At 35.4% G+C, this 18670-nt stretch overlaps 2 protein-coding genes and 1 long non-coding RNA gene across 7 annotated transcripts in view; 2 read left to right on the forward strand and 1 right to left on the reverse strand.

Annotated features, from left to right (window-relative positions):
- The window catches only part of KNTC1 (kinetochore associated 1), a 75914-nt gene extending 75815 nt beyond the window's left edge, over window positions 1–99 (reverse strand). The window contains exon 1 of the mRNA XM_045458591.1: window positions 1–99. The gene's annotated coding sequence lies outside the window, so the exon portion shown is untranslated.
- RSRC2 (arginine and serine rich coiled-coil 2) lies at window positions 27–17818 on the forward strand. 5 transcript variants are annotated; one of them, XM_045458596.1, is made up of 10 exons: window positions 27–138; window positions 3906–4062; window positions 5660–5703; window positions 8193–8383; window positions 9433–9636; window positions 11596–11718; window positions 13724–13803; window positions 15015–15247; window positions 15699–15788; window positions 16842–17818. In XM_045458596.1, exons 1-10 carry the CDS (start codon window positions 133–135, stop codon window positions 17019–17021), a joined length of 1308 nt encoding a protein of 435 aa, XP_045314552.1. In that variant the 5' UTR covers window positions 27–132; the 3' UTR covers window positions 17022–17818. The 5 variants fall into 5 exon arrangements, with proteins under 5 accessions (XP_045314552.1, XP_045314555.1, XP_045314556.1 ...); XM_045458599.1 differs by having other exon boundaries at window positions 8171–8383; window positions 16842–17490; XM_045458600.1 differs by having other exon boundaries at window positions 8171–8383; window positions 15018–15247; window positions 16842–17490.
- LOC123588192 lies at window positions 278–913 on the forward strand. Its single transcript, XR_006707744.1, has 2 exons — window positions 278–433; window positions 730–913. It is a non-coding gene; the product is annotated as an uncharacterized LOC123588192 (long non-coding RNA).
- Window positions 17819–18670: the final 852 nt, after the last annotated feature.

Raw genomic sequence — 18670 nt, forward strand, 5'->3', positions numbered from 1 at the left:
CGGGCCTCATCCCCCTTTGTGCCATCCGGGTCTCTCGCGCGAGCGATTTAGTCTGTGGCGAAGCGTCGGGTCGGCCGGTACTGTTGAGAGCGGCAAGTGGAGGCGCCGCACTAGCGGCAAGGACTCTGGACTATGGCGGTAGGTGCCAACTCTGGGTTTAAAGCCGGGGATGTTTTTCTGCTACTCTCCAAAGAGTGGGTGAACGGCTCCCAGAGCTGTTGTCCGCGCGTGTGTGTGGACAAAATGGCGCCGCGGCCTTTTTCTGCGCCCGCCATCATGGCTGCCTGCTGTAGGGAGGGGGAAATGAGGCGGTGTCGATGGGGGTGGGGAGCCTCAGGGAGTGTCTTTTTTTTTTCCAGAACTTTCCTCATCTTTTTTCCAGCCCTGTATTCTTTCTGACCCACGGACCGGCGTCCAGTTTAGCTTACTCATTGTTAGTGGTTTATATTGAGTTCCATTAGGGCTTGGGAATTTATGTCCGTGTTGGGGAAGGGCTGGGGAAGAGAGAAAAAGCATGCGGGGGGGGGGGGGGGCGAGGGTCTTGGAAAAGTATTGGGTCAAAAAGGCGTTGTCTGTAGTGGATAGAATGGGAAAAGAGTCATAGCAGGTTTTTTTGGTTTTGGGGTTTTATTTTGGTTTGGTTTGGGTTTTTTTGCTTACGCTCAGTAAGATTCTAGTTGCATAATTTCAATTAGTGTTTCTCCTGTTAAAACCTTAATTTGTTTTTAGTAAGGACCTGAGGAAGATGCTGCTCAAAAGGAGTAAAAAAAAATTCGGCTTAATTACGGGAAGGCTTTGGAGCTACGATTTCTGATTGTTCTGTTTCCGAAGAGGCTCGTGATGTAATCATTTTGAAGTCTTTGAAAAGCATTATAATAAAGCCTTATCATTGCTGTTGTTTCTTTAAATTTAAGAACCCTGCGTTGACCCGTTTAATTTTAAATAAGAACAATGGTGCTTAAAAAAAAAGCCTGCTTTTGAGTATAAGATGCCCAATTCTGGTGGATCGCGTTATTGTGATTACTTCATTTTTACTGAAACTGTTAAAAAAAAAAATGCAAGCATTTTGTATTCCTTTCCACTCGAAAGAAAAGTTCTGTTTACTCCTTTTCGAAAACAAGTGGGGCTATAATCATAACGAAAAATTTATTGTTTGCTCTTTTATAAAAATTAGGGTTTCTGGAATTAGGATGGTTTCTGCACTCCCCTCCTCCAATGCCTAATTGAATTAACCGATTTTTGATAAGGTTTCAAACAATTGGAAGCCTTTTTTTATATTTGTGCAACTAATCGATGTAATGTTTTCCTTTGTTTAGTGTTTTGGGACCCTTAAGGTACTTTAAATAAAGAATAGCATTGTTTTACTTGGGCTCAAATTTAAAAACGAAGCCATTTCAAACATTTGGACCTGCAGTGCCTCGTTCAATAAAAAGACACAGTCCCCTGGAGAAGTGGCCTAGTATTAGATTCACTGTACCTTCTTTGCACTGGAAAAAGATTTGTGTACTTGGTCTTGAGCGTTATTAGGGTTTAAAAAAAGATTAAAATGTTAGGATAACTGGTGGCTTTCTGAAAAAGCAAATGCTAGAGTAGAAGACGGCTTTGCAATTAGCATTTAAGATTTCTTATGTACACCTCTCTGCTAAATCGAAATAAAGTTAAGAACTTATCAGAGAAATTTTATTCAGTTGGGTTTTGTTTTTGTTTTTTGGGTTTTTTTTTTGGATACTTTTCATTAGGCTATGACTATAAAATAGCCTCATGGAAATAAGGGCCAACTGGCTACCTATGATTCATACCTGTTTAGTGTTAGGACGGTTTTTGTTCTATATATTTTACAGATGAAAATGGCTTTTTGGTATAAGTTATTAGCTTCTATTACTGGATGTCATCCCTTATGCCATGGGCATTTGACTTCCCTATTGCCAGGCTTCTGTGATGCACGTAAATAAACTTGACTGAAAACTTGTACTACCTGGGCTAGATGCTGATTTTTCCGTGGAAAGGTGGTTTATAGCTCTAGTCGTGATCTCTGAAAAAGTAAATGACATGTGCCAGTGGTTCTGCAGCATGCCCCCAAGAGAAGTGAAACAGTGCTTAAGTTTTTGCAGTTTTACCAAGTGTAAGCTTTACTAGCACTTAACATCACAGACATCTCTGAAGTAGCCCATAAGGATAACGATAAGGAGAATTTAAAGAAAATGGGTAATGTGAAAATCATGATTAATTGATACAGCTTGATTTATTAGAAAGTAGAGCACAAAGAGCATCTTAGGGGAGCTTTGCTGTAAGATAAAGTTGAACTCCAATCTATGCGATGAAAGCTTTCACCACAAAAATTTTATGATTCCAAAATCACCCATACATAGAAAATTGATGAGACCCTTGAATGATTCTAAGAACCTCTCCAGTAGTTAGTTGTTTCCTTTGTTTGCTTTTTTTTTTTTTTAAACCGTTGTCAGAGGCTTAACACATTTATGTCTTTCATCCCAACTAAGCTTGTAAATCTTTTAGCATTTTATTCTTTGAGTCTAGCATTGAGTTTGGCACTTTTGTGACTCTTCAGTAAATAGTTGTTGAAATAGTGCAATTTCTCCCCCTTCATTTGTTAAATTACTCCCCTTTTAGTTTACTTGGCATTTGTTTTCTGGACTAATCTTCCTAAAGGAAGGAGAAATTCATTGTCATGTGATTTTTCCTCCTGCTGAAAATTTATAGTGATTCCCTTTTTATCCAATTCAGATTTTTCTGTAAAGAGCATGGTAGTAAGTATTCTAGACATTGTGAACAACATACATTTTCTGTCTCATTTCTTGCTTAATCTTTTTAAAAATGTAAAAACCATTCTTAGGTCAAGGGCCAAGTGGTCCACCTTCTGAATACTATTGAAACTGTTTCCCCTGACTTTTATCAAAATCTGATTTGGGAACAGTTCAGGTTTTAGCTTCTTGAAGCTTTTTTCTATGACTCCTTTAAATCAATGTCTTTTTTGTATGATGCTGCTGTTTGTAATTTGGACTGCACAGTTAAACAGCCACAGAAATACTTTTTTTTTTTAACTGGAAATTAGTAACAAGAATTCATTTGTTTGATTGCTGTGCTGAGTAGTTTGTTATGATGAGCAAGGCAGGTGAAATTGCCTTCTATAAACTGGAAAACAAAACATTTAGACGAAAAAATCTAAGTCAGGACTCTTTGGAAAGTATACGTACAATTTAATTTTTTTTTAATTGCATTGTGAAAATTTATAAGATGCTTTAAAGCAGAAACAACTTAATGTTTCCATAGCCCAGAGCATATGTGAGGAGAGGCAGACCATATTTTGCAGCAGCACTGTGCCAGGGGGCTGTTTTCATTAAAGAGGGTTAATGAAATTAAGATTGGGTTCTCAGATAGGTAAGTTAATTTTCTGTTTATTCTTTTATAATCTAGAAGCATTCTCTCTGCTGCTTTCTTAGATTTTACAGACTTGAGTCTCTAAATTTTCCCAACTTATTTTAAATGCTTTTTTAGTGTATGCTATTTTAAAATAAGCATATTGGTAAAGTCAGGTAAATGACTTCACAAATCTGAAATGGTCTGTATTTTTTCTGTTTGAATGTATGTTCTTTGAAAATACTTGGAGCCCTCTTCTTCCCCCGTTGTTTTTAAAGTTATGAAAATAAGGATTTTTTAAAGTTAAAGACATCAGTCTAATCATATATATTTTTGTTACTGGGTTAGTCATTTCAATTTATTTAGGTTTATCAGGTATAACGAATAGGTACTTAGAAATTAGCCTTCTGATTTATTGATTTTTTTTTTTTTTAACTCAAGGATCATTCTCTTCCCTCCCTTTCTTTTAAGAAATTGGAACATTTTAAATGTAATTAAGAACTTATAATCATTTTTCTTTAAACTTCTAGGCTAGTGACACAGAGCGAGATGGACTAGCCCCAGAAAAGACATCCCCAGATAGAGATAAGAAAAAAGAGCAGTCAGATGTATCTATTTCTCCTAGAGCCTCAAAACATCATTACTCAAGATCACGATCAAGGTCAAGAGAAAGAAAACGAAAGTCAGGTATGAGTTGTTGGAACTGTAACTACCACTATCAGCACTTGTTATAATCCATTTAGATGTGTGTGTAAAACATACATTTAGTTTTTGATACAATTAATGTTTTTTCCCCCAATTGAGAAATGAATAAAGTACATTGGTGATTTTCTGGAGAATTTTTTAATTATGAAAAACATAAATGTCTTCATGGAGAAATTTATAACTTTTCCAAAGGCAAATATATATATATATATACATACATACATACATATTTTTCAAAAACGTGTTTAAACGTGTTTTTGTGTCACAAAAATTATTTGTGTCACAATAATTATTTGTCAACCCTGAGATGTTTAAATTTCATTTTTTCAACATTGGGAAAATGTTTTTGAAAGCTGTGGTCTGGGCAGTGGTATGTTTTTCTGGAGTTCTTTAACATGCTTTGATATACAAGAATGTGTTTAACCTTGTGTTTTGATTAATTTAATGTTAGAATATTTCTGAAGCAAGAGATTTTGGCGTTTTGAGATGTTCCTTACTCGTTAACCTGAAAAAGAATAGATTGCTGTGATATAGGAAGCGTGACGTTTTGCTGTATATTTTTTTTTAACTAGTACTGCTATATAATGAAGAGGTTAAGTGAAAAGTAGAATGGTAATGAGTTAAAAGAATTTTAAGACCTGAGCTCTAGTTATTTATCCTTTGTGCCCACAGATAATTACCTATAAGATAGTTCAGATATATATTTTTACATATATATTTGAAACTGTACAGTATTAAAATCAGTTTTGAATGGAAATCATTCTTTTTTTTTTTTTTAATTTTTTTTTTCAACGTTTATTTATTTTTGGGACAGAGAGAGACAGAGCATGAACGGGGGAGGGGCAGAGAGAGAGAGAGAGAGACACAGAATCGGAAACAGGCTCCAGGCTCTGAGCCATCAGCCCAGAGCCCGACGCGGGGCTCGAACTCACGGACCGTGAGATCATGACCTGGCTGAAGTCGGACGCTTAACCGACTGCGCCACCCAGGCGCCCCGGAAATCATTCTAAACTATAGCACCCTTCTCACCACTTAAGCCAAATTTAGTTCAACCTGTTTCTTTTTTTGTATTCTTGTTTTGTTTTTTTGTGTACCTCTGTTAAGCCCTTTTATAAATTTTCTGTGGACTGGAAAACAAGATGGGCTAGTCAGAATGTTTTGTAAATTAAGAGTCTGTGACAAACTGAAAGACAGTATCTGTTTTTGACTTGTCATGGAGGGTTTTGTTTTTTGTTTTTTTTGCTTACTCTCAGTTATATCTGGTTTGTACAGATGGCTTGATTTGTTTCAAATACATACAGTTTTAACTAGAATAATCCCACCTTGCCATAAAAAAATAGTCTTTGAAAGTAAGTAGAATTTTAATTAAGCAAAATGGGCTAGAGTCTGTTAAGGGTCTGACTCTTGATCTCAGGGTGGTGAGTTTAAGCCCCATGTTGGGCTCCACGCAAGGCATGAAGCCTACTTTAAAAAGGGTGGGGAAGAAGGACTGGAAATTGTCTTTTAGCTAACTATTAGAATTTGCTTTTGAGATATTTCTGTATCTTTGTTTATGGTGAACTTTTGTATGTGTTTACAGATAATGAAGGAAGAAAACACAGGAGCCGGAGCAGAAGCAAAGAGGTAATTAACACTTTGTAGTGAATAGGCACTTTAAAATTCTTGTAAAATATCTGGTAGAAATGTTTGTGTGAATATATGATTTCATCAAGGTAAGTACCAAAACTTGAAATTTAAAAGGTTAATTGGGTTATAAAATAAGCATGATATGGATTCATCATTGTTCAAGAAGATAGTTGTTTATATGAAAAGTTCATTCAAAAATTATTAATTTTATTATGTTGTGAAAATATTCACAATAAAAATTTCATATGAAGATTATAATTGGTTTTTTTAGGCCTGTCACACAGAGCTTCCATTAATCTGAGGTCCCGAGTCTCCTTATGCCTGACGACTGCTCAGGATTTTTAAATAGCAATCATCTTTAGCAATATCCTAGAGATCCGTGGGCTACTTTTTCTTTATGGAAGGTAACGAGAGTCCTCTTTTCATTAGCAAACCAGTTCAATTTTCCTAAAAGTAGTATTGAATTTTGAAGTAAAAGGGTCTGTGAGGGACAGCTGGAAAGGTGGCGGTGACAGCAAAACTTGAGGAAAAAAGACAGCAGCTGTATTGCAGAGGAGTTAACTTGCTCGCCCACCTGAGAAGACAAGGGATGAGCCAACAAGGAAGAACAGAAGTAGGAGCCAAAAAGGGAGGAGAAGAATCTTATGGGGGCTGGGCAAGGGACTCCTAAAAAAAAAAAAAAAAAAAAAAAAAAAAAAAACGTGGGCAGGGACTTCACCTCTTCCCCTAATGGAAGCTCTGTTAAATTTTTAATTTAGGAGAGTTTTTGTGAAAATGACTATTTTGTTTAGCTCACATGATAACATTTCTATAATAAATCATACTCAGCGTGCTAATGCGCGAAGAGACTGAACTGAAGACGCTGCAGACTCAGATAGCAAAATAATAAGCCTACTTCATGATAAGGTAACTATTAGTCATTCAAACTCCTATTTCCCTTAAGTATATCTTAAATCAGTTAAGGGTTTTAATGTTTTTTTTTTTAATAGTAATGTTATGTTTGGAAACCTGGATTGAAATAAACTCTAAAACCTTTGGAAGTTGAACCATTTAAAGCTTTTCCAGTTTGCCACTATATGGCAAAATCAAGGAAATAACTTTTATAAGTTCATATTATAGAGAACTGGCAATGAAAGTAAAATTTAGGTGTGTCTCCAGGTCTCTTGTTTTTCTGCAAAATATTAACTTACTATGATTCTTTTCAGATATATCATGCATGTTCCAAAATGTTTGGCCAAGTTTTTTGTTTTTAAGAAAAGTTAATCTTGAGTGGAAAGAAACATGCTATGGCCTGTTTGGGAAACATGAGATAAGTGTCCTGTTGTGGTAGAAAAGCAGTGTCCTGGGCATCAGAAGAACATGGGGTCTGGGTTCAGCTGCTACCATGTAGCTTTGTGACTTTAGATCTTAGTATAGTCATACTTACAGTAAGGGGAATTTAGACCATCTGAATTTCCTTCCAGCTTTAAAATTGTGATTCTGAGATGTCTGGGATTTTAAGCCTTACCTAAAAGATGGGTTTGACAACTTAATGTGAGGAGATCTAATGTTTATCACTTCCTAATTTGGTGTGTGAGTGTAGGATGGAGACTTGATCATGCAATTAATTTTAGCTCAGTCTCTGAATGCATATTTTGTGAAAGCAAAAGCCTTGGATTTAAATCTTTCAGAGTATGGGGAAAGTAGGTATTGTATAATGGTGTAGGGATTAATTATATTATGCCTAGTTTGATTTTGTAAAAATTAAAACAGATACGGTTGCCATTTTCTACCCTAGGTACATGAAATGTAATAGAACTCCAAGCCCGTTGGGATATTGCAAGATGAAAAGTGATTGCATCACAGTTTAGACATTGGGAGAAAAATCAAGAGCCGTCTTTTAGAGAGAATGTGGCAGTATAGCTTTAAAAAGGACACTTCAACTCTGCGTAAAGTAACTTAAATTGCAGAAAATACTAATAATTAGTAAGATTAATCTTATTTAGCTACCTAATTGAAATGCGTTTTCTGGTGCATTTCTTTGTGTCCTGATCATCTTTGTTACTGTTTTTAAACGTAAATGATATGTACTCTGGTTTTAGAAGTTGATGTATGTATGTGTATGTGGTTTGTTTCTTTAAAAGGTTTATTGGAAAATTTTGAAAGCTTTGATGTGTATCTCCCTTACTCTTTTAGATAAAAAAAAGAAACATCAGGGAATCCTTTTTTCTGATAATGATGGTTTTTCAGTATTACTTCAACATTGAAAATCATTGTTTTAATTGTGTTAATTTGGGGAGGAAACTGCATTTGGGGGATTTATAAAGACAAAGATTAGTAGTATTCATCTGCAACATTGGGTGATGTGAAACTAGATCATTTTTTTTATTTGCCACACACTCCTAAGGTTACTAATGTTGCATCTCAACATTTTTGTCTACTGATACCCATACTAACTCTCTTTGTTGCACTATTTTCCTGAAAGAACCAACTTCTTCTTAAAACAGGCAAGAAGACATGAATCCAAAGATAAATCATCTAAGAAACACAAGTCTGAGGAACATAATGACAAAGAACATTCTTCTGATAAAGGAAGAGAACGACTAAATTCATCTGAAAATGGCGAGGACAGACACAAACGCAAAGAAAGAAAGTCATCAAGAGGCAGAAGTCACTCAAGATCTAGGTCTCGTGAAAGGTAAGTAGTTTGGGCATTTATAAGTGACTGCCATCCGTAGAGCTATGTTATGGGAAGCTTCTCATTAATCCAGCAATACCCAAACAGTCTTAATTAGAAAATACATATATTTGGTGGGGCATCTGGGTGACTTGGTCAGTTGAGCAACTCTTGATTTTAGCTCAGATCATGATCTCATGGTTAGTGAGTTTGAACCCCACGTCAGGCTCTGCACTGACAGGGAGGAGCCTACTTGGGGATTCTCACACGTATGTGTGCTCTCTCTCAAAATATGAAAGGAGAAGAAAATAATGTGTTTGCTAACTTGACCTATTCTCTTGCCTACTGATGTCCATTAGTTGCCAAAATCTTTGGGACATTGTTACCCGATAAAGGCAAAAATGGTGTCCCAAGACTGGGGGGTAAAGGATGATGATTCACACATTCAGTTAGTGAAGTGCTTTTTGTTTGTTTGTTTGTTTTTAACTTTGTAATTTATCTGTTTCTTGTAGTTAAAAAGTTACATAGCTGAACTATGTTTAAGCCAATAAAATGATCCTTTTATATTGTTGGTGTAGAATTTGCTGATACTGTGTGGTATAGGTGAAAAGGTTTTTTTTAGAGACTGGGTCATGGCTGAAATTTTGTGGGAATTTTGCTTTAAGAAGCAGTGTTTAACATCATGTTCGGAGTTTGTGGAAATAGGTGGTATCAAACTGGGTCAAAATTTTTCAGTAATTAACTTGTCATCTTTAAGTTGCATAAATACTCCGATGAGGCAATAGTAGACTTTAAACTATTAAGCAGAATCTTAAGTTGGGGTAGGATGCATTGCATTTTTGGCATGTTACAGCTTTACTGTATTCCCTCTGAGGCATCATCAAACAAGAATAAAGGCCCATTTGTTATAACTTCCTTCATTAAAAGCTTCAATTATCCTTTCTATATACAATACAGGGTAGTTTATAGCCTGATTTGACAGCACACACGGTAGATAATTAATTCATAATGTCTGTAGTTTGAAAAGATACATCTCTAAGTAACTACAAATTTGTGGGCTTTATTTTTAGGCGTCATCGTAGTAGAAGCAGAGAGCGGAAGAAGTCTCGATCCAGGAGTAGGGAGCGGAAGAAGTCAAGATCCAGAAGCAGAGAGAGGAAGAAATCAAGATCCAGAAGCCGGGAAAGAAAACGTCGGATCCGATCTCGATCCCGTTCAAGATCAAGACACAGGCATAGAAGCAGAAGCAGGAGTAGGACAAGGAGTAGAAGTCGGTAAGTAGTCATGATCATGAATAAAATTAGGTAGGTCCCTCACAGGGTCTGTTCATCTTCTCTCACTATGAAAACATCAAAATTGTGGATCAGAATTTTATTTAGAGTTATAAAATATATTGATCATGGGGTCCCTGCATGGCTCACTTGGTTAAGCATCTGAGTCTTGGTTTCAGCTCAGGTCATGATCTCGTGGTTCATGGGTTCAAGCCCCATGTTGGGCTCCCCACCATTACTGCGGGAGATTGTCTCCATCTCTCTTTATGAAAATAAATAAACTTAAAAAAAATTTTTTTTTATCACATTCTGACCAATAAAGAACAAACCTGAACATTTACATAGCATTCTTACATATACTCGTTTAATCAGAAAATCTGTGAAGTGTAGGTAGGAATAGTCCCATTAAAATCATAGTAGCAAAACAATTGTTTTGTGAATTCAGACCATTGGACTTAACCTTAAGTAACTTGTCTAGGAAGCCTCAAATGATACAGTTATTAAATAGTACTGTCAGGACCAAGTCCCAAGTGTGTCTGAATACGAGTGCTTAACCCACCACACTCTATATGCTATCTCAGACATTCAGAAAGATGAGCTTATTCAAACCTGACTTGTTTGAGGGGAGGCTTTAATTTGTTGAGACAGGAAGTGAAATAAGAGAAGGGCCACCTGGGTGGCTCAGTCACATGAGCATCCTGACTCTTGATATTGGCTCAGGTCATGATCCCAGGGTCTTGGGATTGATCCCAGCATCAGCTCCATGCTGAGCATGGAACCTGCTTGGGATTCTCTCCCTCTGCCCCCCCCCCCCCATTTTCTCTAAAATAAAATAGAAAAAATTTTTTTGAAGCACAAGAGAAAAAATGTAAATATTCAGAGGATGTAGTTATAATTATATTTACATAAGGAGGTTATTAATAGTGTATGTATATGCAGAGGTCCTGATGTTAAAGTAATAGAAAAGCTTTTTTGTTAGCCTACTGCTCAAGTTAGTCTGTAAAGACTGAAATACAGGTAAAAGTAGACTGTGCTTATTACAGTAACTTGGTTTATCACTTTTGATCACTATATCAGCTTTTTTTTTTTTAATGTTTGTTTATTTTTGAGAGAGAGAGAAAGAGAACACAAGCAAGGGAGGGGCGGAGAGAGGGAGACACAGAACCCTTGCAGGATCCAGGCTCCTAGCTGTCAGCACAGAGCCAGATATGGGGCTGAAATTCCCAAGCTGTGAGACCTGAGCTGAAGTTGGATGCTTAACCAACTGAGCTACCCAGGCATTCCAGTATATCAGTAGTTTTAGTTTGTAATAGGTTACTAATTTGAACTTTACCAGTTATGAGGTTTAGTGAATTTAGGGTAAATGAATTTCACCATTAACTACCATAATTTTTATTCTCCATTTGGACAATACAGGCCATTATTTATGGCATTTCTAGCTTTTTTTTTTTTTTTTTTAATGGCAATTCTAGTTTTGGCCACTGTTACTCCACTCTGATCGCTGCCTGTTTTTTGTTTTATTTTTAATCTTTAATTTTCCTAATTCTTTTGTTCTGATAACGTGCTTTGGATTTTTAACATTTATGAACTAATTCATTGTAGATTAAAATACTAGGAACATTTAAACTATGGATCTTGCTAGTAGGGATTTATCCTATATATTCACCTACGTAAGCATAAAATAACAGTATAAAATCTATCCTTGTAACACTGTAAGAGCAAAAGACTGGAAACATTCTAAATGTCTGTAACTGGGATGGTTAAATGAACTTGCAGAAAACTAGCAGCATGTTCAAGGAACCTTGATACCTTGTGGAAGCTGTAGGGCAGAGGTGGAGAGGAAAGGGTTTGAAGTATATTATCTACTGTTTGGTACCCATGTAAATATAATTGGTTTTGATTAAGTGAGGTAATTATTATTACTTGGCTGTATTGCAACATGTGAAATATGATTTATCACAGAGATAGAAAGAAGAGAATTGAAAAACCAAGAAGATTTAGCAGAAGTTTAAGCCGAACTCCCAGTCCACCTCCCTTCAGAGGCAGAAACACAGCAATGGATGCACAAGAAGCTTTAGCTAGGAGGTTCGTATATTTTCTATTGATGTGTTTTTCATTTTTTCAACTGGAAGTAGATACTCAATTGTGTGGACAAAGTGAATGGTTTCAGAGTATAAGTGAAATGATTAAATCTAGCTATGCTATTGTGCCAGCTCTGTGATGTAGAACTAATAAGTAAGTAATTTGTTAATTCTCATTTTAAACATTTACCAGTTTGTCCAACTGGAGAGATTACAATGTCTGCAACAGTTTGTTTTTTCCCTTCGTGATTAACTGTTTCATTTTTCTCAAATTTAGGCTTATAAATACTTTTGGTTTGCAATTGAAACCCTTAAAAACTCTTAAATTTCGCCTCTGAAATTGCTTAACGTTGCAAGGTGATTTATTTGATCTTGTAAATTTTACTGCTGATAGCATGAGATTGTTGTATGGTTTAATTTTGAAATAATGTCAAGGATGTTCTGATAATTGTGGGATGACACACAGTAGGGCTGTCTGGCCAAAACGTGCAAAATCATTGAAAGAACTGCCTTATAGAGAGAGAGAAGAAGTAAAGTAAAATCCAAGTGCTTGTTTGCAGGTTTTCCCATATTCTGAAAACTATACTTTTGATTTGGGGTTTTTTCCCTTATGAAATTGAGTTTGTATTTTTTTTTTCATTACAAAAATACAGTTATCACAATGTAACCTGATGGGCTGCTGCCCTGTGAACCCAGCCTGGCAGAAACTCCAGCTGAACAGCAGCAGCAGCAAAGGTGTGAGCTCGCCCCTTTTCATTCCATTCACCTTAGTGAATGGTGTTAATTCCAACCTGCAATGGCCATTTTAAATATGCAACCAATAACAGTCAATTATATTTTCTTCCTGAAACTAAAATCAACGAAATTAAGAAGTAATTTATAATAGTATGGAACTAATCTATAAAGATAGCCGATTAAGCCTGGCCAGTATTTTTTTAAGCCCTGTATTCTTATTAAGTTGGGTGTGTTTTAATTTGGGGCTTTTATTACTTTTGAAGCTGTTTCTAGCATCTAAAACTATTTTGACTTAAATAATCTGCTTAGTGATTTTCAGATAAATTTATATGAAATAACTTTTTTCAGAATACCAGATTGCTCTTTGGCTAATTTGAAGTTTGAAGGGAAATCTTTGGTTAATAAGAAACTGTAGTATGTAGACCGTTGTTGTTCCTTTTTTAAAAAATAAGAACGAAATTTTTAAACTCATTTGAAAATATTTTTCACGTATGTGAACCAACATTTTAATGTTATCCCTAATCAGAAACTTTTATCCCCAAGGACAAAATCAAGTCTGTACTGTTTCTTCGTTGCATATGTGATCAATAAATGGGAATAAAATTATAGATTGTTATATTCATATAATGTAAATTTTAGCAATTGTTAAAGTGAATGCCCACTTGCTATCACTGTATTTTACTACTTGTAGTACCCCAAAACAAAATCTTTTCCCTAATTTTTGTCCTTTTATACCAAATTGAAGGAGGCAGGGGTGGCTTTTAACTCATGATTGGGAAATCAGTAATCCTTTGAAGAAAAGAGGCTTCTTTTTCAGGAACTCATGAAGATGATATTACTTACAACTTGCTATATAAGAAATAGATATTGGCTTGACAGCATGTTTAGTATATGTATGTATTAGTGAATTTAGAGTGAACCAGAACCTGTTTTTCTTTCATTTGGAGATGAATTTATGTTTCATGTTTCCAGTTCAAGACTGAATAATTTTTATTTTTTCAAAATACTCTCTGTGGGAACTGTGTGTAAAAACTATTCCAGTTTTTGGTTATTCCGTGAATTTAAAAATGTTTAAAACAAGTACTGAAATAGTTCTTTTAACTGGCTGATATGTTAAGAACGAATGCTTTTTTTTCCCATATTCAGATACCAATGTGTTAAATTTAATTTAAAATTCTATATTGTCTCGTGTCTGTACATATGGAGAAGTACAAAGATAAATAATGGTTTTATATTGAGCGTTATTTTAAATTCAATGCAATTGTTATTGACAGGTTGGAAAGGGCAAAGAAATTACAAGAACAGCGAGAAAAAGAAATGGTTGAAAAACAAAAACAACAAGAAATAGCTGCAGGTAATTTATTTTCTTTATTATGAAAGTGTATGGCATTTTCTTATAGAAAATTTGAAAAATTCAGAAAAATAATGGAAGCAAATCACCCGTGATCCTTGCTAGCCAGCAGTGCACAGTAAACCTTTGTTTGTTTTGGTTAATGTTACTGAAATGTGGACAACTTACTTTTTGATGTTAACTTTCATACCTCAAAATTTCTTCATGCGTATATGTTTCTTAATTAGTTGATGGACGTAATTTTGGCAAGTGAATAGTCACTGTTCTTGTTTAAACTTTAGCCGTACTGCACGTCTTTTAGTCATGATTTTTAAGAAAATGCAGTTTAATAAAATGGCTAAACCTGGATAAGAAATCAAGACTTTCGACATAACACAAACATTGCCTGATTGAAGATGATCAGAGAGTGCTTGTTGAATTGTATGGAATGTAATCTGGAAGGTGTTTTTTGTTTTGTTGACATTTCTAGTTAATTGGTGCTTCTTGAAATTATCTAAAATTGTACAAATTGTTATTTTCCTCAAAACTTTCATAACTGGATTGCCACGATATTAGTAATGGAGAGAACTTTTTAAGCTTATATTCTGGACTGACAGAAAAATACTTAGAACAGTCTGTTCACTGAAAATTGATGCAGTTCCTGACTCAACCACTTAAAATGGAAACACCAGGCATGGCATTTAACCTTTATAGGACTTGGGCTTAGTATTTGTTTTACGTGTGTCTTCCTTAATATCTTAAATACTCGTTTAAGATCAAATAAATGTCTTAAATCCTTTTGTAAGCTTAAAGACTGTAAAAAGGAAAGTTTTTAGGAGTGCCTTGGTGGCTTAGCTCAGCATCTGACCAGCTCAGGTCATCTCACGGTTCCTGAGTTCGAGCCCCATGTTGGGCTGTTTTTATTGTGTTACAAGTTAGCTACAAGCACCATAGTTCATTTTCATTGAAATCATGAATCTTTTTACTGTTTGTAGAATTCTTACTATTTTCAGATACGTAAAGTACGTATAAAGGATCACATCCAGGAAATCTTATAAGTACGTCCAGCAAATTTTTACTAAACTGTTAACTGCTTTATAAACTAACATGCATTTCCTTATTTTGGTGAAAATATTCTGTCTTTTCGTAGATTAGTTCTTACATGTAAACGCACTGCTGTAAATTAGGAGGTTTGCTTTGCTTAGTCTAGAAATCTGTACTTCCCTTCTCTTCAGCAGCTGCAGCCACCGGAGGTTCTGTTCTCAATGTTGCTGCCTTGTTGGCATCAGGAACGCAAGTTACCCCTCAGATAGCTATGGCAGCTCAGATGGCTGCCCTGCAGGCTAAAGCTTTGGCAGAGACCGGAATAGCTGTACCTAGCTATTACAACCCAGCAGCTGTGAATCCAATGAAATTTGCTGAACAAGAGAAAAAAAGGAAAATGCTTTGGCAGGGCAAGAAAGAAGGGGTAAGTTTTTTAATTCCTCTTTATTGTCATTTATACCTAATAAGTAGTTGTTTAGAGCAACAGTGGATTGGAAAGGATTGGTTTGGGTTTATTATTCTGCAAACCTGATTGGAATAGTTTAATTTACCACAGTTACTTAATTTTGGAAAAAGCATGATCTAAGTCCAGTTTTAGGAAAAAACAAAAACAAAAAAACACAGTATTCCTGTAAATTTATAATGGGTGAAGAAGCTGCTTCTTAGCTTAAGTTTTTTCCATGAAGGATATAATGTGAAGTACTTCTATTTCTTTGTTTCATTACATTGTAATAGGAATCTTAAAATAATGATAATGATAAACTCCATTGGTAGAATGCCATAAATGCTGTTGTTTCTTTTACAGAGAGATTTAGTAACCTGATAAAAGAGAACCTAAATTTTATGTATTCTAAAAGTTGAGTGTTTCTTAACAGGACAAATCCCAGTCTGCTGAAATATGGGAAAAATTGAATTTTGGAAACAAGGACCAAAATGTCAAGTTCAGGAAACTAATGGGTATTAAGGTGAGTTACATGGTTGGAATTAAAATTCATATTAACATTTTCAGGTTAACATTGTTCCTCCATCTAAAAGTTATTTCAGTAATGTGTCAACTTTGGTTTCTTTCTTATGCTTTCTTGTTAATGTTCTTCAGATTAATTTCACAGAATTATGTTATCACTAGTTAGTTGACAATACAAATTATTCAATTTAAATTAACATGTTGATTATAACTTGCTTATACCTTAGATGAACCATTTTTAAGATTGTAAGCTTTACTTAGTAAATAAAGTTTCCAGGGAGTTTTTTTAAATTAAGACATAGATTTTTTTGTTTCAAGTTTTTATTTAGAGTTTTTTTTCCCCTGAGTAAAGTGTAAATGTACAGGTCCAGTATTAGATTTAATATAACAATTGGGAAAACTTCACAAATGCTCAGGTATTATTACTTAAGGGAATGTGTTTTTTCATCGAAAGGGTATTTGGCTTAAAGCAAGCTGCACTGAACTGGCTGTTTTGGAACAATGCCAGAGGACCTTTGCATCTGCTGCTAGCTTTCCCTGTCCTTTTCTTCCCTCAGGTCCCTGCATCATTCTTGGTTTCTGCTCACATGTCAACTTCTTTATAGTCCTGTCTCACCTGCTTTTTTTTTCTTTTTTTTTTTTAATTTTTCAATGTTTATTTTGAGACAGAGCATGAGCGGGGGAGGGGCAGAGAGCAAGAGGGAGACACAGAATCCGAAGCAGTTTGCAGACTGAGCTGTCAGCACAGAGCCCAGCGCGGGGTTCCTATTGACAAGCCATGAGATCATGACCTGAACCGAAGTCGGATGCTTAACTGACTGAGCCACCCAGGCACTCTTCACCTGCCTTTTTAAAATAGCATATCTCCTGGTCCTTCCCAATACTTAGAACATTGCCTTGTACTTCATACGTGCTAAATGGATGAATGGGAGCTAAATAAGGTCAAATCCATATCCTAAAAAATGTGATTTATCATAAGTACTGTCAAGTGAGAAAAACCTTTTTTCTCATCTGTGTTCATTTTAACAATATATTTTTTTTATCTGATGTTTAGAGCGAAGATGAAGCTGGATGTAGCTCAGTTGATGAAGAAAGTTACAAGACTTTGAAGCAACAGGAAGAAGTATTTAGAAATCTAGATGCTCAGTATGAAATGGCAAGATCACAGACCCACACACAAAGAGGAATGGGATTGGGTTTCACATCATCAATGCGAGGAATGGATGCAGTTTGAAAAAGATCAGACCTACTGTTTGGGACTTTATAGACTTCTGGTTCTGATGTCAGGTCCTTGTTCACCAAACAGCTAGCATTCTAGCTTGCATGGGTGTTGCATTGACTTTAATTTATTGAAAAATACGATTTTTTGTAAATATCAGATCAGTGATACTGGTGTTAGTGTTGTAATCAGGTTAAACACACTTCCATTAAACTTGACAGGACTATAGAAGGACAATATTTTTTAGTTCATGAATTCTACTTTTCAAATATATAAAAGCTGCAGGTGGGATAAAATCTCATACATGGATATTTCGTGTCCGCTGTCTTGTGTACTTTTGTACTTAACCTTGTACAGTTATTTTCATCTCTTGAAACATGAAAGAAATGTTATGTAGATGTTCTTTAGAAGATCTGGCCATTTGGTACATAATCCAGCACAAATAAGCTGGGTGGTGATGATAATAAAAATGGTTTTCTCAAAACTGGTGTTAATTTAAGTTACCTGGAATTCTTATTTGAATTTGTTTGATGGGTTTTGTAGCATTTTGCAATTGCTATTAGAGAACACTAGGTAGAAATTCCTTTTTTTTTTTTTTTTAACAGTTAAATATGCTCTAGGCAATACCACGGTGAGCAAAAATGTAAAAAGTTGGGAGGAATAACAAACATTAAATTAATACTGTTTTCCTACTACTCTAAGGAACAGAATTGGTGTACAATATTTGTTCAATATTCCATGTTATTCAGGAAATAGATTAATACATTAAAGGGATGTAAGCACTTTTATTTTAATAAAGTGCCTTGTAACAAGTTCTTGGTATGCCCTTTGCTCATTATCCCTTTGAAGTCTTCACTAGTACTAAAATGTTAGAAAACTACTTTGTCACTAAATTAAATAGGGCATAAACAGGGTGGAGGGGGAGAACCGCAGAACTTGTAATTGATTTGCTTTTATTACTACAAAGTCATAATTTTCACCTTTCCCTAGAAAAATTCGTTGGAAAACAACTTTATAATGTAGTAGCACAATACAACAAGGGAAGCATGCTTAATGGTAAAAACTTAACACCTTTTTTTTTTTTTTTAATTTTTTTTGAATGTTTATTTTTGAGACAGAGACAAGAGCATGAGCGGGGGAGGGGCATAGAGGGAGACACAGAATCCGAAGCAGGCTCCAGACCGAGCTGTCGGCACAGAGCCTGATGCAGAGCTCGAACTCACCAGCCGTGAGATCACGACCTGAGCCGAAGTCGGACGCTCAACCGGCTGAGCCACCCAGGCGCCCTTTAACGCTTTTATTTTTAAAATGAATTCATAACTCTGGTCAACTTGCTTATTGGGCATGTTTTTGTGATGAATGTGTAGTTGTACTGTAAGATTTTTAATATACCTTGGTAAAGGGCTTTTCCAGAGAACAATTATTTAATGAAGAAATGGCTCTTCATGCTTGAGTGACAGGTTTCTGGGGGAATGGTACCATGGTTTTTGTTTTTTCATTCTGCAGTCCCCACAAATTCAGATTTTTCAAGTTAGCTATATCTTCTCAAATCAATGTCATTAGAAATTTTCACGGGCTTACAGAAGGCAGTGTGGATACTAAAGCATACACTGTGTCCTGTGTTTTTCTATATTATTTTAGGAGCTGGCCATACATTATGAGTG

This window comes from Leopardus geoffroyi, chromosome D3 (genome assembly GCF_018350155.1).
Source record: "Leopardus geoffroyi isolate Oge1 chromosome D3, O.geoffroyi_Oge1_pat1.0, whole genome shotgun sequence".
NCBI classification, from domain to species: Eukaryota; Metazoa; Chordata; class Mammalia; order Carnivora; family Felidae; genus Leopardus; species Leopardus geoffroyi.

Excerpts from the sequence above, each read along its gene's own strand:
- RSRC2 (XM_045458596.1), top strand. Across the intron at positions 13,804-15,014 it reads ACAACAAGAAATAGCTGCAG|CAGCTGCAGCCACCGGAGGT; the intron begins GTAATTTATTTT and ends CCTTCTCTTCAG. Across the intron at positions 15,789-16,841 it reads GGAAACTAATGGGTATTAAG|AGCGAAGATGAAGCTGGATG; the intron begins GTGAGTTACATG and ends TCTGATGTTTAG.